Genomic DNA, 27,051 nt, shown 5'->3' with positions numbered 1-27,051 from the left:
TTGGACCCAGGGAGCGGCATGCAGATAAGAAATCAGAAGCAGGCTTCACTTCCGCACTGAGCTGCCCTGACACACGCAGAACCAGAGGACACATCTGGGAGGGGGCTGCAGATGGTGCTTCTTCCCACAGCCTGCAAGGTAAGTGACAGGCTTTCCCTGGGCTCTTTCCATCTCCCTCCCCCACAGAGGAGAGCTGGGGAGCTGAGATCGGGGGCGAGATGGGGGGAGAATCTCCCTGAAGTGCAGCTTTCCGGGTGGGAGGCAGACTGAAAGTGAATGTGAGGGGCTGGGCGGGAGAGCAGTGCAGTCTGTGACGCTGCAGCAGGGCTTTTTCATCCTCTGCCAAGGAGTCTGAGACATTTCCATGAACTCAGCGAAGGAGGTCAGAAAACAGGCCTGAGTCAGCCCCTGAGGGCTCTCTGAAGGGGACAGGGGACCAGGACTACACCCAGCCCTGATGCACACAGGTGGAGCTGCACTGAAATCCAGGTGAATTGCACCTGTTGATGCCAGGGCTCACTTTGCCCTTGTCCCATGAAGTCTGAAGAGTCTGAGGAGCTGTCTGAACAACCCTGAGAGTGTTTTTTCATTTTGGTTGCTCTGAGTTGTCCCCCCAGAGCGGGCTGTCATCTGCTGAACCAGTTCAGATTCACACGGGGACTGTGCTGGGCCTGGTTCCTGAAGCGCAGAGAAAATCTATGTGGGGAGAGCAGGTTACAACGGGGAACCCCCTGTGCAAATCATCTTTCCAGGCCCTATGCACAAACTGGGATGATCTAGCTCCTGGGGTTTTTCTCTACTATTTGAAAACAAAACACGATGCCTCCCAAAGTTCCGAGCTCTGGAAGTTTTCTCAGAGACAGAGAGATTCACCCCTAGAACTCAAGTATCAAAGGGGTAGCCGTGTGGGTCTGGATCTGTAAAAGCAGACTATAAGTGCCACAGGACTCTTTGCTACCCCTAGAAATGCGGAGGTGCACTGCAGGAGGAGACGGCAAAGGGCTGCACAAGGTCCAAGTGCAGAGTGAGAAACTGCAGGAAAGCAGAAATGGTGGGAAAAGAGCAACCTGCTGGGTTTGCTTCCCCACCGATGTAAATCAGGAGTAACATCACTGGAGGGAACAGAGTTAAACTGGGGCAAAACCAGGGTGAGAGATGACACCAGCCAAGTGGGCTAGCAAGGAATTTTGGATAACAAGGAGCATTTAGCCCAGGGCTGCTGCCAGCGCTGGCACCAGGACAGAGTGGAGATGGTTTTCAGGCTGATTTGGCCCCCAGGATAGGTTAAGGTAGCCCTGAGGTGCTGCCTTTAAATTGCACCATGGTTGCAATGGCCCCGGTGTGCTTTCTTCTCACATACTGCCCACGGGCCATTCTGCCCCGGCCTGCCCTGGAGCATCCCTTGTGCTGGGGCCTCCTGCTCCTGGGCTGCAGGGCAACAGCCCATGAACTGGGCCAAATAAGCCTGATTCTTTGCCTTGTTCCGGTTACCACCGTGCGCAATGAGTGCAAATCCTATCACTCAGAGTTGTCTTATGACACATACACCTGGAGCAGCACCCACTATACACGTGTACACAGCTGTGGCAGGGGACTTCTGCTGCAGCCTTTACCATGAATGGCTCCGCTCTACCAGCCGCGCTGCTCCGCTCCGCTCCTTGTTCCGTGGGCCGTTCCAACCGTCCCACAAACTGCTCAGCTCTGCCAGCCGCTCCACTCCACCCGCCGTCCCATGAACACTCCAGCTGCCCCACAAATGGCTCAGCTCCGCTCTGCGCTGCTCCATCCATCCCACAAACTGCTTGGCTCTGCCAGCTGCTTAGCAATATATCTTCAGGCTCCCCCACTGGTTAACACAACACTCAGTGATCTCAGCTCAGCAATTTTAGCTCTTTTAGTAATTTCAGCTTGTAGTAGGAGGAGCCCCAGTGCTGGTGCACCAGTGGCCCAAAGTGAATTCAGTTCAGCAACTTTTAGCTAGACTCCTAATAGAAGCAAACAAGCAAACTTAGCTCTGCTATTCAACAGTAGTAGTGGTGGTGGTGGTGAGTGCAATTGGTGTTCCAGGCCCTCAAAAGGGGCCCATACCATCAAGTACACATACCTGTCCCCAACCTCTCTCAATTCACTGGGTTTTGTAACCCATGCCCCTTGTCTAGCGAGTGCTACTTAGTTTTTGGTGAGTCCCTCTGTCATATAATAGTTCCACTGGCCTTGAGTCACAGAATCAGGGTAACAACACTTTATTCTTCCTGCCCCAATAACAGAGAAACTGGGGATCCCACACCAGCCAAAGTAACCACTTTCAGTTGTTGTTGTTGTCCCAGGCTAGGCAGGTGGGTGTGCCTATGCAAACAAGATCAGCCCCTGAAGTTCTTTTCCACTCTCGCCATAATTCACCACCAGATGTCAGGGTAGAGCTTATCCTGACTCTGTTTACACACATGTAGGTCTACCCAAGCTGGACATTACACCTCCTGCTGCAGTGCAGATGTACCCTATATCTTCCTATGTGTTTGTACAGTGCCCAGCACAATGGGGTCCCAATCGCAGGTGGATCCTTTAATGAGAGCTCCTGCAGCAGCAGCTGAAAGCTAGTGCTGTATCCTGAATGGACTGTACAGCACCAGAATGCCCCCGCTGGGGTGACCTCAGACACAGATGTGAGATCACGCTGTGTGGAAGGTGCTATTTTGCTCCACAAAATGGCACCCTCCATGCAGCATGACCTCACATGTATGTTGAGTGCAAGGACATGTTGTGTGAGCAAAATGGCAGCCTCCATGCGGCAAAAGTGCTGGAATGCCGTTCTGGCACATTCCGGCTTCATCACCCCTGCGGCTGAAACTGCCTAAGTGTGAGAGTTGCCTGCACTAGGTGTCACACCCAGTGGGGCTGGTGGGAGACGGTCAGCAATCTGCAGACAGACCAAACCCCATGATGTCATCTTTTTTTTATTCCATCATGTCTGAGCCAATCTTATAGGTTTTGAACTTTTGGGGTTAGCAATACTGTGATTTGTAGAGCTTCGTAGAGCTCTCTGAGGTTTGTGAATGAGAATCGCGGGATAGATGCTGAGTGTTATTAACTCAGAGACAGGAGCCCTTTATGGAGGGCATCAACCGTCATCATAGATTTCTCCGAAGATGGAAAACACTAAGAAAAAGTGTGAGACTGTCTCAGCTGTAGAGTGATATGATCTCCCTGCCTCTGTCTGATGTACATTTTCCTCTCCGTAAACTTTCCAGAGAGACAACGGCACAGAGGGAATAAAATGGCTTCCAAACAAAGGCCTATGGTGACTGAAGGTGAGTGTGACTGATGGGCATATCTCATTATCAATCAAGAATTAAAGGAAAGTAATATAATTAATATAAATCAACATGGATTTATGCAAAAGAGATCCCGTCAACCTAACCTGATATCTTTTTTGATGAGATTACAAGTTTGGTTGATAAAGATAATAGTGGTGATCTAATATAATTAGACTTCTGTAAGGCGTTTGACTTGCTACCTCATGATATTTTGATTAAAAAACTAGAAAGATATAAAATTAACATGGCACACAGTTAATGGCTTAAAACCTGGCTAATTGATAGGTCTCAACATGTGGTTGTAAGTGGGGAATCATCGAGCTGCTGTGTTTCTAATGGGGTCCTGCAGGGATCAGTTCTTGGCCCTACACTGACAGTTTTATCAATGACCTGGAAGAAAATATAAAATCATCATTGATAAAGTTTGCAGATGACACAAAAATTGGGGTAGTGGTAAATAATGAAGAGGACACAGAGCATGATAAGCTTGGTGCAAGCAAACAATATTCATTTTAACATGGCTAAATGTATACATATAGGAACAAAGAATGTAGGTTGTACTTACAGGATGAGGGACTATTCCCTGGGAAGCAGTGACTCTGAAAATGATTTGGGGGATTATGGTGGATAGTCAGCTGAACACGAGCTCCCAGTGGGATGGTGTGGCACAAAGGGCTAATGAGATCCTGGGATGCATAAACAGGAGAATCTCGAGTAGGAGTAGAGAGGTTATTTTATCTCTATGGTTGGCATTGGTCTGGTGTCCACAATTCAGGAAGTATGTTGATAAATTTGAGAGGATTCAGAGAAGAGTCATGAGAATGATTACAGGATTAGAAAACAGCCCTGATAGTAAAGTATCAGAGGGGTAGCCGTGTTAGTCTGTATCCACAAAAACAACGAGGAGTCCAGTGGCCCCTTAAAGACTAACACATTTATTTGGGCATAAGCTTTCGTGGGTAAAAAACCCACTTCTTCAGATGCATGGAGTGAAAATTACAAATAGAGGTATAAATATATATTGGCATATGAAGAGAAGGGAGTTACCTTACAAGTGGAGAACCAGTGTTGAAGGCCAATTCAATCAGGCTGGATGTGGTCCACTCCCAATAATTGATGAGAGGTGTCAATACCAAGAGAGGGAAAATTGCTTTTGTAGGTCCGATAGTGATTTACTCAAGGAGCTCAATCTATTTAGTTTAACAAAAAGAAAGTGAAGGGGTGACTTCATCACAGTCTATAAGTATCTACATGGGGAGCAGATATTTAATAATGGGCTCTTTAGTCTAGCAGAGAAAGGTCTAACACGATCCAATGGCTGGAAGTTGAAGCTAGATCAATTCAGACTGGAAATAAGGCGCTCATTTTAACAGTGAGAGTAATTAACCACTGGAACAACTTACCATGGGCTGTGGTGGATTCTCCATCACTGACAGTTTGTAAATGAAGACTGGATGTTTTTCTGCTCTAAGAATTATTTGGGGGAATTCTGTGGCCTGCATCGTACCAGATTGGAGCATCACAGTGCTGGCCTTGGAATCTACGAATCATGAACAAAGCGGCGCTACTCCTGCAATAGAGCTCGGCCCCACTGCCATAGCCCCTGTCCCATTCCTTACAGCGCTTCCTCCTAAGGGACTATGCCTAAGGGTGCAGAATGCAGCAGCCCATCTCTTAGGTGATGCTCCTTGGTGGCAGCATGTTTTACTTGTGCTCTGATCTGTTCTGGCTACTGATTGGTTTGTGGTTGAATAATGTAAGGTGCTGGATCTGACGTGTGAACTCCTAGGTGGGGAGTGACCCCCTTTCTCCTTGTACCAGATTGGGACAGCGGTTATAGGCAGAGGCGCCTGAGCTGGCCCCCCTTGGTTTAAAAGAGAGGGGGCTGACAGCTGAGCACTCCCTGTGAGGGGCCCTCCACTGCAAGAAACATCTATTTACATGGGCCGTGGGGGAGGGACGTCTTTGTGAAAAACCAGGGGGCAGAAGGGAGTTTGGTGCTCAGTAGGTGATCTCATGTTGATTTCAGAATATCTGGTTGGGGCAATTATGAGTATTATTTATTATTAAGGCTAAGATTTTGTCATGGGTGTTTTTAGTAAAAGTCGTGGGCAATAAAGAAGAATTCACGGAAGCCCGTGACCTGTCACTGACTTTTACTAACAATATCCATGATAAAATGGGAAGGGACTGGGCAGCTGTGGCGTGTCTGGAAGCTCTGGGGCCCCCACCACCCGTGGGGGCTCAGAGCTCCAGGGTTCCCCTGCCTTCTGTGGTGGGAATCTCCCTGCCTCCACCACAGTAGGGAGCCGCAGGGTCCCCCTGCCTGCTCCCCAGTGGTGGGGAGCTGCGGGAATCCCCCTGCCACCACCATATATTGGAGCTGTGGGGATCACCGTGCCCCGCGGCAGTGGTGGGGAGCTGCCGGGATCCTGCCCCATGGCGGCGGTGGGGAGCTGCCGGGATGCCTTTTCCCCCATGGCTGTGGTGGGCAGTTGCTGGGATGCCCCTGCCCCATGGCGGGAAGCTGCGGGGTTTCCCTGTCCTGCGAAGGTAGGGAGCTGCTGGGATCCCACTGCCTCATGGCAGCAGCGGTGCCTGCCCCATGGCAGCATGGCAGTGGCGGGGAGCTGCCAGGATCCCCCTGCCCCATGGTGGTGGCCGGGAGCTGCCAGGGTTCCCTTGCTGCTGCAGTTGGCGGTGAGCTGTGGCATACCCCTGTTGCCCATGGCAGATGGGAGCTTGGGGGCACTGCTGCCTCAGGTGGTGGGGGTACCTCACAGCTCCAGGCAGTGGGACCGTGCAGCTCCCAGCCGCTGGGGCTGAAGTTACAGAGGTCTTTGGAAGTCATGGATTCCGTGGCTTCTGCAACCTCTGTGACAAAATTGTAGCCTTATTTATTATCTGTATTACTGCGGTGCCTAAGAGCCCCGGTCATGGATCCCCAACCCATTGTGCTAGGTGCTGTACAAACTACAGCCTTAGCTATGAGCCACTTCTAAGCTTTTTAATACAACAAATAGTCTCATCTGGGCAAAGGCTGGGAGGAGAGTATCTGTGAGCTCCCCACAGCTCGTGCTCCTGCCCCACTCCCTACTGCATCACCTGCTGTGACCACAGAGGAGTGTGGCTGACGGGCTCCTCTCATTATGGACCAAGCAGCACTCTGCCCGCAGTAGAACTCAGCCCCCACAGCCAGAGGACCTGAGCTCTGGGATTAGAGATCACAGAACAGGCACGGGTCCATGCCAGTCAGTAAGTGCCATGGTGTCTAAGTGCTGGTCTTCTCCACAGGTGACGTTATAGCCTTCAGCGAACACATGGATAATTATAGCCCTGGGGAGCTGATGAAGCTGAGCGAGCACTTCCGCCCCGACATGGTCTATGTCATAGAGAACGACATTCCCATTGTGCTGCAGGAACTCACCAGCAGACGCGTCATCACTGCTCAGCAGGCCCAGGTACAGCGTCCTGCATATAACAACGGACCCCCAGCTAAAGCTGTCCGAGCTGACATTCCAATTTCCCTAGAGAAACCTTGTCCTTGGATATCAGGGCAGATAGGGTTTGCGAACACAGGGTTGTCTTTTTCCAGGGCAGGAGAGAGTCTAGGGCTGCTGCTAGCCACATATGCCTTCTGCAGAAAAGGACCTAGGGGTTACACTGGACGAGAAGCTGGATATGAGTCAACAGTGTGCCCTTGTTGCCAAGAAGGCTAAAGGCATTTTGGGCTGTATAAGTAGAGGCATTGCCAGCAGATCAAGGGACGTGATCATTCCCCTCTATTTGACATTGGTGAGGCCTCATCTGGAGTACTGTGTCCAGTTTTGGGCCCCACACTACAAGAAGGATGTGGAAAAATTGGAAAGAGTCCAGCGGACGGCAACAAAAATGATTAGGGATCTGAAGCACATGAGTTATGAGGAGAGGCTGAGGGAACTGGGATTATTTAGTCTGCAGAAGAGAAGAACGAGGGGGGATTTGATAGCTGCTTTCAACTACCTGAAGGGGGGTTCCAAAGAGGATGGATCTAGGCTGTTCTCAGAGATAGCAGATGACAGAACAAGGAGTAATGGTCTTAAGTTGCAGTGGGGGAGGTTTAGGTTGGATATTAGGAAAAACTTTTTCACTAGGAGGGGGGTGAAGCACTAGAATGGGTTAACTAGGGAGGTGATGGAGTCTCCTTCCTTAGAAGTTTTTAAGGTCAGGCTTGACAAAGCCCTGGCTGGGATGATTTAGTTGGGGATTGGTCCTGCTTTGAGCAGGGGGTTGGACCTCCTGTGGTCCTTTTGAACCCTGATATTCTATGATAATAACAGGCTCCAGGAACTTCTGCTTGGCTTATTCTCAGCATGCTCACACGGACTAAGCATGCTCAGTAACACTACTGAAGCCAGCTGCCCTCACTCTGCTCCCTCCCCCGTCCCCAACTATCGGCAGGTGTGGTCAAATGTTGGCTGTGTATGTGCTCTCTCTGTGTGCTGCACTGGCTCTGGCCAGCTAGCCCATACAGCAGGCTCCGATCGAACTGCCCAATAACCACAGACCCGTTAGAAGCGAAGGCACCCGGCCAGGTTTATTGTCAACAAAGCATAGTACTGGTGCCCTATACTTGCTATGAGTACACTTATGACATGTATGCCTGTGACAATGGACGCAGCTCAGTCAGTGGCAGGACTTTCCACTCCCCCCTAGGCCAGCCAAAGAACTCCCTCTGAGATACCTCTTTATACCCCAATACAAACAAGCTATGTATTGCCTCTCTGACTAAGTTAGTTACAACCCCCTAAGGTCGTTTGTTACCACCCATTACCTTGTACTTGTTGGTTTGATCAAAACATCTCTGTCCATCACACTGGGGATCAGTGTGTCCTTGTATCATCTTTGAGGAGTATTTTTATCATCCTTCGTATCGGGGTGTTCTGGTGCCACCCTTCTGGAATGTGTTTGCGTGAGTGTCCTGTGCCTAGCACTTCTCAGGAATGTGTGTGTTTTTGTAAAACCAGCCCTGTTCTTGCCAGGTTCAGTGAGCCTGCACGCAGGCAGAGCCTGACTTCTGCTCACAGCCTGTCTCTTGCTAACTTTGCTTTATATTAGGAAGGCCTGACCACTACTTTAGTTCAGGCCTCAGGCCCCATACTGGGCTCTGATACAAGACCTTGTGTCTCAGGCTCCCTTTCAGCTACAGCAGGCACGGGTCGGCTCTGTCTCTGCATGCAAGAGTGTTTTCTGAAAGAGAAACAATCCATTAATTCCATTCTATTAATTATAATTCCTGAGAAGGCCACTAGAAGGCTCTGTAAGAGTAGGACCCCTACCCCACACCGCTCCTAGCAATGGAAATGCTTCAGTGTCCCCAATCTCGGTTGATTTGAGGAGTGAGAGCTGGGGGTGGTCTATCAATGTCACATGCAGCCTTTACTCCACCACCAGGTCACTCAGCTATGACAGAGCCTTTTGTTGCCCTTATAGTCATGGCCTAACTGCCCAGACGGTCACTTTTAGGAAGTAGCCCTTGGCCATAGGATGTTATGGGCCACTGATAAGGCCTCAAGTGGAGTACTGGGTCCAGTTCCAGGTACGACACATTGGGAAATATGTGGACAAATTGGAGACAGTTAAGAGGAGAGCAACAAAAATAATTGAAGGTCTAGAAACCATGACCTACTCAGAAAGATTTTTTAAAAAGGGTTTGTTTAGTCTGGAGAAGAGAAGACTGAGGGGGGACATGATAACAGTCTTCAAGTATGTAAAAGGTTGTTGTAAAGAGGAGGGTGATAAACTGTTCTCCTTAACCACTGAGGATAGGACAAGAAGCAACAGGCTTAAATTGCAGCAACAGAGGTTTAGATTGGATATTAGGAAAACTTCCTAACTGTCAGAGTGGTTAAGCACTGGAACAAATTACCTAGGGAGGTTGTGGAATCTTCATCATTGGAGGTGTTTAAGAACAGGTTAGACAAACACCTGTCAGGGAAGTTTTAAATAATACTGAGCCTTGCGTCAGAGACTGGAGTAGATGATCTATCTAGGTCCCTTCCTGTCCTTCATATCCATGATTCTATGTCACTCTTCTGATTACTTTATAGAAGCTCCCCCCCCGCCATTGCAGGCTGCTTCTGAGTCTTCAGCCTCTTGTGTCCCTCTGTGTTTTAGGATTACAGTGACTGGGAGAAGAACCACGACTCAACCAGCACCGCAGAGAAGCTAGTGCATGATATTTTCGCTGTGAGCTATGCTGCGAGGCTGGGGCTCTGGACGTGTCTGTTTGCTCTGCAAAGCAGATGGGCTCACCCCAATCTCAATGGGATGATAGAAGAAATAATTCAGAACGGTAACGTACCCATCGCACTGAGTGGGGAACAAGTCAACTGGGGGAATCCATGGGAATCGATGTTCTTCACAACAGGCTCTTCCTTGTCAAGCCCTCAGATCAGGGCTGTGTTCTGTGGGGTTAATTAATTAATCTTAATTTATGTCTTCACTGCATGCTAAGCCTGGGGAAATTTAACCTGTGGTAGCCTAACTCACCATAGTGCAGGGGTTCTCAAACTGGGGGTCGGGACCTCCAAGCTGTCAGCCTCCACCCCAAACCCTGCTTTGTATCCAGCATTTATAATGGTGTTAAATATATTAAAAAGTGTTTTTAATTTATAAGGGGGGGTCGGACTCAGAGACTTGCTATTTGAAAAGGGTCACCAGTACAGAAGTTTGAGAATCACTGCCATAGTGTGACCACATTACGGTGCTGTCATGCCCTGCGTCTGCACTGGTGCCATAGCTGGCTGTGACACAGCTACCTGGGCATGTATGCCAAGATCCATATGTGATGGTTCTTGGGGTACCCAGTACTGTAAGTCACTCCCCTGCCTCCAGCATGAGGGAGTCTTTCTTGTGTTTAACTGGGTGTCAGCTCCCTGACACCACCAGCCTGTTGCCACCTGAGCAATCTCCTCCAGGCTATGCCAGCCCTTACATCGCCTTGCAGGCTAAGACTAGGTGCACCCCAGTCCCTGACCCCCTTTGAAGCATCCCCCTGGAGTGTCCAGCCCATCCTCCACTGAGCACTCTCAGTGATACCAGGTCTGTTGTCCCCAAGGGAACAGCATAAAGTATATCTCAGTTATGTCATATTCATAACATAAGCATATTTTCATAAAGAATATGGAATGACACATCACAATAATCACACTGCCCAATTACTTCCTAAGTGCAGGGTAAAGGGGGGGGGTCTTCCTTGCCTTCTTCTTATATCTCCCAAAATTTATTGTTTGTCCCCAGAGTCAGGACAACCCCCATAATTTATTCTTTGGTGAGCTGCCTCCCTGTTGACTTCATATGTAAATAGAACAGGAGTACTTGTAGCACTTTAGAGACTAACAAATTTATTAGAGCATAAGCTTTCATGGGCTACTGCCCACTTCTTCGGATGCATAGTGGGCTGTAGTCCACGAAAGCTTATGCTCTAATAAATTTGTTAGTCTCTAAGGTGCCACAAGTACTCCTGTTCTTTTTGCGGATACAGACTAACACGGCTGCTACTCTGAAATATGTAAATAGAGCTTCTATTGTCTTGGCTTACAATATTTAATTTACACGTGGACAGATGAATAAACATCTTTGATCTGACAGAAAACCTATTTGTCAACTCTGCCTTGATACAGACTTTAGGAAGTATTTTCAGTGTACCTCACAACTCATAGAATCATAGAATCGTAGGACTGGAAGGGACCTTGTGATCTTCTAGTCCAGTCCCCTGCACTCAAGGCAGGACTAAGTATAATCTATACCATCTCTGATGGGTATTTCTCTAACCTGCTCTTAAAAATCTCCAATGGTGGAGATTCCACAACCTCCCTAGGTAATTTATTCCAGTGCTTAACCACCCTGACAGGAAGTTTTTCCTAATGCCCAACCTAAACCGCCCTTGCTGCAATTTGAGTCCACTGCTTCTTGTCCTATCCTCTGAGGTTAAGAAGAACAATTCTTCTCCCTCCACCTTGTAACAATCTTTTATGTACTTGAAAACTGTTATCATGTCCCCCCTCAGTCTTCTCTTCTCCAGACTAAACACACCCAATTTTTTCAATCTTCCCTCATAGGTCATGTTTTCTAGATTTTTAATCATTTTTGTTGCTCTTCTCTGGACTTTCTCCAATGTGTCCACATTTTTCCTAAAATGTGGCACCCAGAACTGGACACCATAGTCCAGCTGAGGTCTAATCAGCGCGGAGTAGAGCGGAAGAATTACTTCTCGTGTCTTGCTTACAACACTCCTGCTAATACATCCAAGAACAACGTTTACTTTTTTTGCAACAGTGTTACACTGTTGACTCATATTTAGCTTGTGGTCCAATATGACCTCCAGATCCCTTTCCACAGTACTCCTTCCTAGGCAGTCATTTCCCAGTTTGTATGTGTGCAACTGATTGTTCCTTCCTAAGTGGAGTACTTTGCATTTATCCTAATTGAATTTCATCTTATTTACTTGAGACCATTTCTCCACTTTGGCCAGATCATTTTGAATTTTAATCCTATCCTCCAAAGCACTTGCAACCCCTCCCAGCTTGATATTGTCCACAAACTTTATAAGTGTACTCTCTATGCCATTGTCTAAATCATTGATGAACATATTGAACAGAACCGGACCCAAAATCAATCCCTGTGGGACCCCACTTGTTATGTCCTTCCCACATGACTGTGAACCACTGATAACTATTCTCAGGGAATGGTTTTCCAACCAGTTATGCACCCACCTTATAGTAGCACCAACTAGGTTGTATTTCCCTAGTTTGTTTATGAGGTCATGCAAGACAATATCAAAGGCCTTAGTAACGTCAAAATAAACCATATCCACTGCTTCCCCTCTATCCACGAGGCTAGTTACCCTCTTCCCCCTTTGCCCCTTGAGCACTCCCTTCCTGGACCGTTTCTACTTTCTGGGCTAATCCAGCCCATCTCCAATCTATCAATTATGCACAGCTTTGCCCCCCCAGGTTTAGTCTGGGGCGACTGACTTGGCGATCCAGTGATCAGAGTGCTGGTCCACCTGCTGCTGCCCAGAACTCCGTCACGGGGGCAGGGAATGTGGGGAGCAGGAAGGAGATGGATGGGGGAATACAGGGGAATGTGAGGTACAGGGTAAAGCAGCCAGTAGTAGGGGAGTGAGGGCAACACAATGGTTCTTTGGGTGCGATGTCGCTGAGACCTCATTAGTCTGCAGGTCCTGATATCCAAAACATGGAGCCCCACGGGGGGAATTCAGAGATCGACTGGATCTATTGGAGCTGCTAACATACAAGCATTGGGTACACTCTTCCATGCCAGCTAACGGTGCCGTCTGTATCTCTCTCTCTGTTTAGGTCACAATCTGTTACAGGAAATGCTCCTGAATGAATCGGGTCACACCCTCGACCCAGAACTGAAAGGTACCGTGAGGAAACTGAACTGCACTTGACTCTGCCAACTCTGTGTCTCTTGTCAGGCCAAGAAGGGCTCGATCACAGGTCTGCCCTGGGGGCAGTGTGGAGGCTGCTGGCCCCAGTGAGAACTCTGAGAGGCGTTGTGCTTCAATGGGGCACAGTTCCTCTTGGAGTTCTGCAGCCTGTGGGGGGAGCATGTCTTCTTCTTCCCCCTCCAAGGGGTGCAGTGTATACCCGTGTGCCCAACCAGCTCTGGTGTGCAATATAGAGGGAGGACAGGACCATAGCCCTGCCTCCTGCCTGCTCCCCTGGGTTTTGTATCCCAGGAAGCACTAGGAGGGAGCAAACCCTGTCACACTGTCTGAAGTGGCTCATGACTGTGAGTGCGCAGGGCAGACTGTCAGAAAACAGGGCAGAGACCCCACACTGGCAGTGTGTTCTATGATTAGATTTCACCAAGCCAGTGACAAATGTGAGCTCCTGGATCACTATCCCAGTCTTATCACTGAGTCACAGACAGTCCGCTCAGATTCTCCAGTCTATCTTGCCACCCAGACAAACTGGACTTTGTGATAAAAGGTCACTCAAACCAAAAATCACACCACATCAGGTTACTCTCATTCCCACTAAACCAGTCACTTACCCCAGTTCAATGGGTACTCTAGATCTTAGGCCAAGGACAACATTGGTAGCCGGTTCTATAGTAAACTAAAGCTTTATTAGCTAAGAAAAGGAAATGAGAATTATTGAAAGGTTAAAGCCAGTAAACTGTGCACACAGGTGAGTCACAGTTTGTAATTCCAAATGGTGGCAGCGATGTAATAAACTGCCAGTTTCCCAAAAGTCTTTTCTGGGTATCCAAATTATCTCTGGGGATCTCTGCTTTGCCTCTGTCCCTGTCCCTCTGCTCAAGTGCAGGGATTCCGGTAAATTTCTGTTCCCTACTGGATTACATGAGCCGGACCAGGTAGTGCAGCAGTGTCCTGTCAGACTCAGGGCAAGTTCCAGTGGAACTATTAATGACCAGGCCCAGCAGAGGAGAGAGAAGATGAAACAAACAACTGAGTCCAGAGCATCCATCCACCTAATCCCCTCACCACATTGTCTGATCAGAGTACAATTTAGAGGAGAAGTTTTTCTATCAAACTTCCATTTACTAACCCCCATAAAATAAACAGTGATGAGACGAGGGAGAAGGGAAATAACCATATTTCTCCTTTTCAGCTTGTCAAATAGAGCACAAAGCCAAACTCCGTGATCTCACGGGGATGATGGAGGAAAACAAGGCCCCAGGGCAACCTAAAGGGCAGATTTTCCCCATCTCTAACCGCTATGTGGAGCTCAAGGTCATCTCAGACCGTCACTTCAAGAAGCAGACACACCAGGAGCACGAGGCCCTGGCTGCAGCTGGGGAGCTGAATGAATATCGCCTCCAGAGGAGAATAAAGAGTGAGCTGGAGCGCATCGCCCCTGACCGGCTCTTCCGCTGGTGCTTTCGATCCCGCTGTCTCCCCCTGTTTGTGATGGTGAGCGGAGTAGCCGGCGTGGGCAAGACAACCCTGGTGCAGAAATTCATCTTTGACTGGGCAACGGGAAAGCATTACCAGAAATTTGCCTTTGTTTTATTCTTCAAGTTCCGGGAGGTGAATGAGGAAAAAATGAGTCTAGAATCTCTGATCTGTCAAAAATATCCACGCCTCCAGGACAAGCTCTCAAGAGTCCTGGAAGACCCTGAGAAGCTGCTTTTCGTCTTTGATGGCTTGGATGAGAGCAAGACTGATTTGAAATTAAGCAGAGGTGGATCCCATGAGCTGTGTATGAATCCAGGGGATGTGAAGCCAGTTACTGTGATTGTTGCCAGCCTGCTGAAACAGACTCTGCTGAAGGGATGTTCTGTGCTGCTGACCAGCCGCCCCAGCAAGCTGACCAGTTTGGAGCCTGGAATCTTCCAGAGAGTGGCCAGTATCGTGGGCTTCCTCTCCAAGGAAAGGGAAAGATACTTTTCCATGTTCTTTGGAGATGAGCGAGTCTCCAGAGAAGCCTTTGCGTATGTGAGGGACAGTCAGGTTCTGTACACGCTGTGCTACAATCCGTCTTACTGCTGGATCACATGCACGGCCCTGAAACCCTGCTTCACACCCAAGGCAGGGAAACCACAGCCTGCACCCAAAACAGTGACCCAGCTCTTTGTGAGCTACGTCACCCATATTATGGCTAATCACACCCAGGAGCGGCCTGAGCCTCAGAGGATGCGAAATACATTGATAAGTGTCGGATGGTTGGCTGAATACGGCATCACAGATCGCATACTTGTCTTTCAGCCGCACCACTTACAGGTTGCCAATGTGGAGTTTTCTTCATTCCTCACTGGCTTCTTGGTGGAGAACCCTCAAACTGATGACTCTTCCCAGGTGACCTACTCCTTCCTTCACCTCACCATCCAGGAGTTCTTCGCTGCCCTCGTGCATTACCTAGATTACAAGGAGGACAAGTTCAGAGACACAATGGCTAAAGCCAGGTCCTGTAAGGAAGGTGACTATGAGATCTTCTCTCGCTTCATGGCTGGGCTCTCTGATCCTGTAACCAGGATGCCCCTGGAGAAATATGTGGGGAAGTTCTCTGCAGAGGCAACTCACAAGCTTATTGGGTGGCTCAATGAGATGAACTATGAGGAGCTGCAAAGCCCAGAAGACCCCAAGGGGAAGAGGAGGCTGATGAATGTATTCAATTTATTTTTTGAATCCCGGAACAAACAACTTGTGTGTGATGTGGTGGGTAAAGATACCCACCTGGACTTCTCAGAGTTATACCTCATGCCGGTGGATTGCACAGTCCTTGCTTATGTTCTGAGTTGTTGTGAAGAAATAGAGCGCCTAACCCTAGATTCCTGCTTCATCCAGAATGAGGGCCTGGAGCGACTCAGACCTGAGCTGCACAAAGTCAGAGAACTGAGGTAGGAAAAGAGGTCATGTGTAAAGTTTAAAATATCAAGGACTTGACGTGTCAGTGGCCTCAGCCGTGCTGTCAGGTAGACAACAGTGTTACAGAGTTTACACCATTCGGTAACATACAACCAAACCCATCCTACCATAATTAATATGAATACAGGGCTAATTAAGATTACACAGACAACCTTAAAGTCTGGCATTTCCTAACTTTTGAGTGCTTGACTTTGCAACCTTAATAATGTTCTTTTAACTTAGGCCTGTGTTTTATGTGTGTGTAATTTCCTAGGTTTTGGAAAAAGCAAACAGAACCCCCCCCCAGAAATTCCATTGTGTGGCCTCTTATTGACAGCCACATAGGCTATTAGCAGGGTCTAGATCCATTGCACAGACCTCTGCCACTGGACCTAACTGAGTAACTGATAGCAATAGTAGGTTGTTACCCTCTGGGTGGCCTCTAAGAAGGATGAGACACTTTACCACTGGATTTTACAGCTATTTGCTGACAGCCGAGGAATGTTTAGACTTGGGAATCTTGGGGTCCATTCCAGACTTTGGAGGGGAGTGGGCTCTAGTGGGCACAGACTCTTCTGCTGTTTTCCTCCAACCTGTCACAGTCAGGTCAGGTCTCTTCTCTACCTGTGGTCCTTGTTCCATTCCATTCTCTTTGCCTACTCATTCCCAGGCTCCACTACTCAGGCTGCACCTCCCAGTCTCAGTACCTTGCCCAGCCAGTCCTAGTCCTAGTCAATCCCTCAAGGCTTGTTGTCCAAGTCCCAGCCTCCCCCACAATCCCAGTCTCTCTCTTTCCCTAGGTCCAGTCCCAGTCTCCTTGCCCAGCCAGTCCCAGTTCCCACTGCCCGGCTCCTTGTCTGAGCTGTCTCTCCCCTCTGCTTACACTGGTTTTCAGTTCCAGTTTCCCTCTATGGGCTCCTCATTCAAACTCAGTTACTGCTCTGCCCCAGACCCTTGTCCAGTTTCTTTGCCCAGCAATCAGTCCCAACCTACCCTATCCCCCACCAGCTCCCAGTCTCCTTGCTCAGCCAGTGCCAGTCTCCCCCCCAATTCCCAGTCCCAGTTTCTCTTCCCACTCCAGTCCCAGTCTCACCATACTCCTTGTCCCAGGCTACTCCTTTCCTTCACCCTGGTCTGGCTTTTGTCTTTTCTGCATTCAAATCAGGCATCTTCTTCCTCTGTGCAGCCTGGGCCCCAGCAGGGGAGACAAGGGGGACATTGAGGGGTGGTTCCTTGCTCTGAGTTCTGGTTTTAGGCTCAACCCTAGCCCGGAGCAGCTGAAAGCATGCTCAGTTTTGCTCTGAGGGGAGGGCTCGTGAGCAGTCTGGGCAGCACTAGGAGCGGAGCGAGGCTGGAGCCTGCTCAGAGCGAAGATGGGATATTGGGAGGTTTTAGCTGTTACGCTCTACCAGTCCCTGCTGAGCATGTGCGAATTGCACTTTTCATTTGTAACAGGGCTGGGGATGGATTCCAGAAGTCCTGCTCGTCAGTCTCATGCCTTATCCACAGCTCCATGCTGTCTTAGTAAACAGTACTCCTCTAAGGGACTGAAGAGGAAGCTCAGCCCAGGATTTCAGCGTTGAAGCTAACACAATGTGTCTCTGTGTCCAAGCCTGTAATTCTCTCTATTCATTTCCCCACCAGCCTCTCAGACAACGATTTGAAGGATGATGCAATGAAGAATATTTGCTCTGTACTAAAGCATCCAAAGTGTAGGCTAAAAGACCTGAGGTAATATCATGCTTGTTTGCTGTCTGTGTCCTCAGAGTAATTCAGTGTCTCTAATTTCCAAACAAGTGATATGCCTGCAGTTGTACTGTCTTGTTCTGGGGTCTTGTCCAATCTTCAAAAAGCTAAGTGGCATTGGACCTGATGAGTGACTTCCCAGGTAAAGCTGGCATGCTGCATGAAGTGGGGATGATCACGTACTATGTGGCAAGGCACTCTTCCCTTTCAGTCACTACTCAACCAATATCCCAGCAAGGGCTTTGCTACTGAGAGGCAAAATTTAGGTCCCTCCTGAGTGCCTGTGACCATTAAAGTTCCCATGGCAGCCTTCACAAGATTAGAAGTATTAAATCTCATGACCTGGTCAAATTCTAATTGGATTTATTGAACTCTGTTTCCATAAATTCCCTCTGCTGTTTCAGTTTGTTAAAAAAGTCTTCACTAACTGCTCTAAACTGTAATGTGATGTTGCTGTGCGCTGTTAGACAGCTCCTGTACTCCACCGTAGAGGTGACTGCATTTCAGTACTGAGTGAAATGATTCCTGTAAATAATACTATAATTTGTTAATTCTGAATGTCCAGATTAGGGAATAGTTAAGATAGAAACTCCTCTTGGTTTATAGAACATTGAGGGTCATGTCACTGGAGAAACATAATTTTTCATAGATTTGCAATAACATATTGGATTTTCCCTGGACCCTCCAAACTGGTTGAACAAATTTCTATATGAAAGGAATGCCGCAGATATAATGAATCAGGATTTTAGTAAAGTATTTGATACAGTGCATCTCAAAATCTCATTTGAAAAATTAATTGGTTTGCATATGACAGTGTATAGCATGAAAGTGGGCAGAAGGGTAATGATAAATGGCCGATTATAAAGTTGTGAGGAGGCACTTTGTGGTTTACTCTGTGGACTGGAGTTAGGGCCCATTTTATTTAATATTTTAATGAATTGCTTGGAACAGGGAGTAAAGACCATGTTAATTACATTCAGAGATCACAGTACATTGGGAGGAGTTGCAAACAGCATTGAGAACAGAAGTGATACAAAGGGCTTGTCTACACAAACTCTCACTGGAAAAACGGAATCAGTTTTAATAGCTACTAAAGTCAGACATTCTTAAATCATCCATAACTTGCCTCTGAGAGATTTAAAAGAGCTGGCTGAGCAGATCACTGGACTGTTAATGTTGAGTTTCAATACATCCTGGAACACTAGGGAAGTTCCAAAGGACTGGAAGAAAGCCAATGTTGTGCCAATTTTTAAAAAGAGGGATGACTCAGATAGTTATTGGTTTGTCAGCCTAACTTTGTTTCTGGGCAAAATACTGGAATAGCTGATGGAGCAGAGAAGAGCCATGAGAATGCTTAAAGGATTGGAAAAGAAATTGATGGAGCTCAATCTGTTAGTTTAACAAAGAGAAGGTTAAGGGATGACTGATCACCGTCTATAAGTACCTACACAGAAAACACGGTAGGTGAGGTAATATCTTTTATTAGATCAACTTCTGTTGGTGGAAAGCACAAGCTTTAGAGCTTCACAGAGCTCTTCTTCTGGTCTGGGGAAGGAAGCAGAGTGTCTGAGCTAAATACAAGTTGGGACAGATTGTTATGCAGAAGGGGTAATGTGGCCCCTTCTGGCCTTACAATATATGAATCTATGAATTCACATTAAATTATTTCAAAGCAAATCTATGTGTGGATACTCTTATCTCAGAATAAAAGTGTCCAAAGGCTTTTAAAAACAACTTAAGTTAAATCAAAATAGGATATTTTATTTGGAAATATCAGTGTTCACACAGACTTGTACCAAAATAACAAAAGATGTGAATTAAAATCAATTTAGTTATTTCAGTGCAAATCTGTTTGTCCAAAAGGGACCTAGCGAGATTAAAACCATGGGCAGGAAGGAACAAGTTCAGGTTCTACTTGTACAAACAAAGCTAACACATCCAAGGATAAATCATTCAAAATACATATACCCAATCAGAAGGAGAAACCTAGCAAGCAGGAACAGCTGAGAAAGACTTTGCAATCAGTATGGCCAAGGCACTGGAGAATAGACGTTTGGGAACAGTCCTACTCTAGCATCCTGGGCATGGACCAGATGCCCCATGTTTAACACTGGATCATAATTCAACGTTACTCTTCCTGGGACTGCCTTTTATTGCACTGTATTGATCCCTCTGCTAGAGTCCCAAAGACACAATCACATCCCAACATGCAACCAGCTTGGCTCTCAAAAACACTGTGTAGTGCTGGAGCGTCAAACATGTAGTAAGTGAAAAGCTAACGTAACCTTTTCCTGTTTCTGCCTCATTCTGCTCCTACGGCTTCCATCCTTTCTCCGCATTGTGGCTCTTGCATTCCATCCTCATTTGTTTTTCATACATTCTGATTTGTTTGCTCCTTCACATCTGGGTGATTCCTGGGGCCTCTCTCCTATTCTTTCTTTCATTCATTGTCCACGACTCCTTTCACCCGCCCTCCTATCTATTATTCTGGGTACTTTCTCTTTTTGCTTTGTCCTCCTGTTTCTTCTACTGTTTTATTTTCACTCCTTTTCCTGACTTGTCATTGTCTTTTTCCTCATCTCCTCTTTATCTTTTCCTCCCTCTCCCTTTCACATTTTTCTCTTTTCTTTTCTGCTCTCTAGCCTAGGGCAGAACATGTTCACAGAAGCATGCTGTACAGACCTGGCCTCCGCCCTCAAGGAGAACCAGACCCTCTTCAGTCTTGATCTGACCAAAAACAAAGTGCGGAACAATGGCCTTTATGCCCTGTTAGAGGTGCTTGAGGCCCAACAATGCAAGATTCAGAAATTAGTGTAAGTATTAACCTGACAGTGACACTTCTGCCTTAGGGCACTAATGTCTTCTAGAGCAGGGGTCGGCAACCTATGGCACACGTGCCAAAGATGGCATGCGAGCCGATTTTTAATGGCATGCTGCTGCCTGATGGAGTCCCAGCAGGCAGCAGCGTGCCATTAAAAATCCTGCCCAGCCTGGCCTGGCCCGGCCCGCTCTTCTCCACCCTCCGCCCCCCCGCCCCTCCCGCTGGGGCAGGGGGCAAGGGGCAAGGGGCAGAAGCTTGGTCCTGCCAGCTCCCCTGCCTCTTCCCGCAGTGTGCTGGGTTCCTGCCCCTCCTCCTCCTCCTCTCCATCCCTCCCTCCCTGCCAGACGATCAGCTGATGGAGGGAGGGGGTCGGGGAGGAGTGGAGTCAGCGTGCTCGCTGCTCCCAGTGGAGGCAGAGAAGAAGCAGGGGCAGAGCCTTGGGGAAGTGGGGGGTGGAATCTAGGCATATCCCCTCCAGCCCCCTGCCATGACCCCAGCCCACACCCCCAGCCCTCTGCCCTGATCCCCCCACACACACCCAGCCCTCTGCCCTGAGCCCTGCAGCCCAAGACCCTCCCAAGCCCCTGCCCTGAGCCCTGTACCCCCCTCACACACACCCAACCCTCTGCTTGACTCTTTCACCCCCCCCCCACGACCCAGCCCTGACTCTGGCACCCCCACACATACCCAGGCCCCCCACACCCCATGCCCTGACATCTGCACCCCCTCACATGACCCCAGCCCTCTGCCCCTACTCTTGCACCCCCCCCACATACTCTCCCACACCCCATACACCTCCCACATCCTGACTCTTGCACCCCCCACATACTCACCCCCACCAAACGGGAGCTCCTGCACCCCCTCCACATTCCCATCTGCACCCCTCGCACCAAATGGGAGCTGCCCAGGTAAGTGCACCACACCCCAACCTCCTGCCCCAACCCTGAGCCCCGTCCCTCATTCTAGCTCCTGGCCAGACCCTACATCCCAACCCCCAGCCTGCTCCTTCACCCTGAGCCCTGTGCTCAGTGCACTCCCATCCGGGACCCCAGACCGGCAGTGGGCTGAGCAGGTCCGGCAGCCTGGATCCCGGCTGGCAGGAGCCGGCGGATGGAACCCCTGAGTGGCAGCGGGCTGAGCCGCTCAGCCCACTGCCTTTCTGGGGTCCCGGCCGCCGGCCCCGCACAGCCCGCTGCCAATCTTGGATTCTGGCTGCCAGCCCCTTGCCAGCTGGGGCCCTGGCCTCAGGCCCTGCTCAGCCTGCTGCCGGCCTAGGTGAACGGAACCCCAGACCAGCAGCGGGCTGAGTGGGCCAGCGGCCTAAGATCAACATTTTAATTTAATTTTAAATGAAGCTTCTTAAACATTTTGAAAACCTTGTTTATTTTACAACACAACAATAGTTTAGTTATATAATATATAGACTCACAGAGAGAGACCTTCTAAAAAACATTAAAACATATTACCGGCACGTGAAACCTTAAATTAAAGTGAATAAATGAAGACTCGGCACACCACTTCTGAAAGGTTGCCGACCCCTGTTCTAGAGCATCAGCTTTTGGTTAAAATGCTGCCCCATCCCCCCCACAAATTTCTGTGGAAAGTGTACACTTTTTTTGCAAAATTTTCTCATTTTTTTAATAAAACCCATTTTTTTACTGAAAAACTGTTTTGACCCGCCCTGTCTGTATGCCGAGCACAATGAACCCCTGATCCCTGATTGACGTTCCTAGGTGTTATCATAATATGAACAACAACAATAACAATACAGGGATGATGGTGGGGAGATGCTCAGATTCATTGATTCATAGACTCAAGGACTGGAAGGGACCTCGAGAGGTCATCGAGTCCAGTCCCCTGCCCGCATGGCAGGACCAAATACTGTCTAGACCATCCCTGATAGACATTTATCTAACCTACTCGTAAATATCTCCAGAGATGGAGATTCCACAACCTCCCTAGGCAATTTATTCCAGTGTTTAACCACCCTGACAGTTAGGAACTTTTCCCTAATGTCCAACCTAAACCTCCCTTGCTGCAGTTTAAGCCCATTGCTTCTTGTTCTATCCTTAGAGGCTAAAATGAACAAGTTTTCTCCCACCTCCTTATGACACCCTTTTAGATACCTGAAATCTGCTATCATATCAGATGGGCATAGGCAATTAGATAAGAACTGTCAATGCAGCCCAGAGGCTTTTCTCTAATGGATTTGTCCAATGCTCTGACGCAGCCTCCAGGAAAATGGTTTATCAGATGACTCCTGTGAGAGGCTCTGCTCTGCTCTCTCCAGAAACTCCACCCTCCGGCATCTGAACCTGAGTGCGAATGTTTACACTGATCGGTGTGCAGAAGACATGCATCACCTTATCCTGACCAGCCCCAGCCTCACCGACATCAGGTAAAATGGCACCTTCCGGCTCCTCCCACAGTTCAGACTCATAGTGGCTTTTGCTCTTTTTTTTTTAATGTCTCCCATGTATATGCAAATCTGTTGATTAAATTATCTGGTTATGCAAGAGGGGATGCCTGAGATGAGAACTGCGTTATGAAACCTATCACCTCTTGATCCCAGGCCGGTGGGTGACCTGGGTGAGATAAATTGGCAGATTTGATTCAGTCCCTGGTGCACAGATATCACACCATAAAAATTAACACCCAGACTGGCATCAATTCGTCCCCTTTGCTGGTAAAATCAGCAGAAAAGCCAGTGACTAAATGGGCCATAGATCCTGGACTCCCCACTCACTGCTGGAGGTGGGGGGATCTCTGCAGGCAAAGGATAGGGCATGGTGGCAGGGCCTGAGTGTGCGAGGGCTCCCTGTGGTGTGTCTGTTCTGGGATTAATCAAAGGATTAAGTCTTCAGGGCCATCAATTCAGTACCTTGTACTGTCATAACTCCTGTTCCCTCCATACCCCTCCCCAGTGGATTTATGAAAAAGACTAATGATTGTCAGTGGAATTCTTTCCTGATCAGAGAACGGTCTGGGAAGGAGATGTTCAGGATTGGCCCAACCCATCTGACTTGCTATTGGATTCCTGTGTGCATTCTCATTTGATTGACAATACAGAAACTCTGTGGCTATAGGGGAGAGATGAGCAGTGGTAAATAGGAGTCTGGTGGTTGGGATTGAGAAAGTTTTTAGGCTGTCTTGGTGGCTCAGTGCAGGAGACCAGTGACGTCAATGGCCAAACATAGTAAAGAATTTGTCTTGGAGTTTGACTATATAATAGGGCCACATGGGCACCCCATTGAAGAGACCTCTTCTGCATCCACAAAGATTGATCAGAGGGCCAAGATCTGACCGCTTGACTACTCTAGTCTCTTCCTTTCAGGGCTCCTTTTCCCCCCAGCAAATGTATCTAGATTTTTATACCATGCCCACTGGTGTGGTTTCTTTTTAGCATCTTCCCCACCTTGCTTCCCTCCAATCCACCCACAAAGTCACCTTCCTTGCTAACCAGTTGGACTCTACCACTCCTGTATTCAGATCTCTCCACTGACTCCTCTGACCTACAGTATCAAGTCACTTTCAGATTATGGTCCTCACCTTCAAGACTGTACTCTGGCTGACATCCCTGATCTTGTAGCTTATCAGATCCTACCTCACCCCCACGTCACCAGCAGTTGCAGCCCCACTGTTCTTCGGTTACTTTCTTCCACTGTTGTGTTTGTGCCTCCTTCCATGCCATCTGCTATGATCTCTCCCAGTGTGCCAGACTCCCATCTTCTTTTCATTTTAATCCCACTGCTTCCGCAAAACCCATGGATATAAATCCACCTCAATATCAAGCCAGCACTGCCTCCTTCTATCACAAATATTAAAAGTTCTTTATGTCTGATTGCTGGCTGTTTTTTTAAATTGCAAAGGTCATTGGGATAGGGACTTGGTCTCTTTAATCTCTTGTACAGCTCCAAGCACCCTGTCAGTGCTTAATAAATAAAGATAATAGTGAATGAATCCTGCAGGAAAACACTAGTGTCTGTCATGAAGCTGTTTTTGCAGAACAACTGTAAGGTATGACATAGAAGTTAACTGTGACCTCTCAGAAAGACAGAGAACATAGAGTCCTGTAAACAGACTGATCCGGAAGACAGATATTCCACGTCTCTGATAACATGTCCAATTCCTATAGGAATATGACAGGACTACTGGCCAAAGTTTGCTTTGTAACAGTACTAGAGTTATGCCCATTTGGGTTGTGGGTTCCCAGACAATAACCCTGCGTGTTTTCTGTTTTGTTTCTAGATTGAGTTTGAACGACTTCTCTCCAGACATGGAAGGGCATCTGAGGAGTCTGCAGAGAGAAGGTCTGAAGATTCATATTTAAAGAACTCTTTAATCTGACAGTGCTGCTGTGCTCGTCCATCCTGTGAAATCAGCACTTGTCTCGGGGAATTGCACCTGTCTGAATGCACTGCCTGGTTTAACAACCACTGGGATGATTCATTGTGGGAGTAACAAAGTTGGGGGAACATTGTGTTACATGTAAAATGCCTGGAAATAATTTCCTGGAAACCCTGCCAAACCGTCCATCCCCAGCACCGGCGCAATGGACTGCTCTTCTAATTCATTTCTTACTGCCATTAGTCGACCTGTCGTTTGCTGGATTGAGATTCACTTACTCGGCAGATGGAACTAACCAATCTTTATCACGGGAAAACACTCAGCAAGCAGTGATCAATTATTTACAAGAGGGAAGCTCATCTGGATGATCTCATCGCAGTCACCTTCAGCACTGGACAAAACACCTTCAACCTCCCTTTGTTACACAGACTTATTTATGATGTTCGGTTAGCTTTTCTGACGCATACATATTAGTGTCTCATTTCCATGTTAACTCTCCTCCTCTGTCAGTACAAGGTTAGTGTTAGTTCAAGACGGGCTTTTCTAGCTTTTTAGTTACTTTATCTTTTCTTTTTCTCACAAATATGAGTACTCTTCATTTTCTGACATGTACACAAACTAAACATGATTACACTACAATTTCTTACACATGCACAGTGCTACTTATGCTTACATTGTTAAATATTATCAGAAAAGAGTCTTAAAATTTACAGCAGGCTGCAATCAGGTCTAAATATGCTGTCATTCCCAACATAGTTTATTTCTTTTTGAATTCATTCCAAACCCATTGTTGTGATGGAAACTTCAGATGGTGTATTGTTGTGTGACATGGCAACTACAACAAAAAGAATGGCCATAAATGGAGTGTGATGCTGTTTATAAAGAAAGGTGTCCATTTATATCGCTGTTGTTACCAGTGTGATACAATTTCCATAAATCTTGTACAAAGTATGTCATGTAAGGTATCAATAGAAAAGTTATGAATTTCCAAGTATGATTATCCTGTTTATATGCTTGTATAATATTTGTAGCTGAAGTTATGAATATTGGCTATGCACTTGTATCTTAAACATGTATTGTATTTCTGGGTGACGCTCTCCAGATAGATTTACATCATCTCTAGACAGGCCATAGGAGAAACTCATCCCACCCAGATAGTTTTTCCTGTGGATGCCTCAGACAGCAAGGAGATAATGGCTGCCCTCTGTGATTCAGCAAAACATGTAGGGGCATGTAATATGCTCATGTGACCTTGGAGTATTTTGAACTATGGACTGAGCACTGTCCAATCTTTTGGAAGTTACTGGAGAGACTTTTGCAAGCCAGCTGTCTGTAACATCACTGCTACAAACCTGATCTAAGGACTTTGGAATCATTTATATGTACACCTCTACCCCGCTATAACGCGGCCCGATATAACACGAATTCGGATATAACGTGGTAAAGCAGCGCTCCAGGGGGGTGGGGCTGTGCCCTCCGGTGGATCAAAGCAAGTTCGATATAACGCAGTTTCACCTATAACGCAGTAAGATTTTTTGGCTCCCGAAGTCAGCGTTATATCGAGGTAGAGGTGTATATGATCTATTAACTATTTTAACTCTGTTCTTTTCTTAATAAATCTTTAGTTAGTTTACTAAGGATTGGCTGACAGTGTGATCTTTGGGTCAGATCTGAGATACATGTTGATCTGAGAGTAAGTGTCTGATCCTTTGGGATTAGTAAGAACCTCACATATGGTGAATTGGGTTTTCAATCACCCCTCACTATATTAGACCTCTGTGTCTGGATGGGAGCCAAGGTCTGGAGTGCCTAAAGGGGACTGTGTTTGGCTTCTGGTTAACCAGTGTGGTACTGCAGAGGCTCTTTTGCTACTGGCTTGGTGAATCTAATTATAGATTTCAGAGTAGCAGCCGTGTTAGTTTTTATCTGCAAAAAGAACAGGAGTACTTGTGGCACCTAAGAGACTAACAAATTTATTAGAGCATATCCGAAGAAGTGGGCTGTAGTCCATGAAAGCTTATGCTCTAATAAATTTGTTAGTCTCTAAGGTGCCACAAATACTCCTGTTCTAATTATAGAATAAACCACCAGTTCTGGGGATTGTCTGCCCTATTTCTTGCAGTCTGTCCTGACTATAGCATTCTCAGTGTGGTCCATCCCAGGCACCTAGTCACACTGAGTGCCATTCTGCCCTTTAGAAGCCTGCACAGGGGATGGCTCTGCTTTACAGAGAGGACATCACAGCTCCTACACGGCTCTGGCTAGGACATTGTACTGAGATGCTGTTTCCTAGCAATGAGAGGCCAGCGGTTTGCATGTGTTTCTGTCACTCTGTCTGTAAAGAAGGGTGTGTCACGGACTCACAGATCGTGCCCCCTCTTGGCCCCGTGCGGGGGTGCCCCTTTCAGTGAACCAGCCCTTCTCGGGGGTCCACTCTCTCT

The 27,051-nt window shown here is 47.7% G+C and overlaps 1 protein-coding gene across 1 annotated transcript; it reads left to right on the top strand.

Moving 5' to 3' along the window:
• On the top strand, positions 1-26,247 carry LOC101931567 (NACHT, LRR and PYD domains-containing protein 3-like). The gene is made up of 10 exons (XM_042847436.2): positions 1-138; positions 3,249-3,308; positions 6,609-6,775; positions 9,471-9,648; positions 12,677-12,742; positions 13,961-15,689; positions 17,341-17,427; positions 20,085-20,255; positions 22,494-22,661; positions 24,512-26,247. Exons 2-10 carry the CDS (start codon positions 3,275-3,277, stop codon positions 24,591-24,593), a joined length of 2,682 nt encoding a protein of 893 aa, XP_042703370.2. The 5' UTR covers positions 1-138; positions 3,249-3,274; the 3' UTR covers positions 24,594-26,247.
• The last annotated feature ends 804 nt before the right edge of the window (positions 26,248-27,051 follow it).

The sequence above is a fragment of the Chrysemys picta genome, chromosome 20, assembly GCF_011386835.1.
Source record: "Chrysemys picta bellii isolate R12L10 chromosome 20, ASM1138683v2, whole genome shotgun sequence".
Classification (NCBI taxonomy): Eukaryota; Metazoa; Chordata; order Testudines; family Emydidae; genus Chrysemys; species Chrysemys picta.
This window is presented reverse-complemented; position numbering and strand designations above follow the sequence as displayed.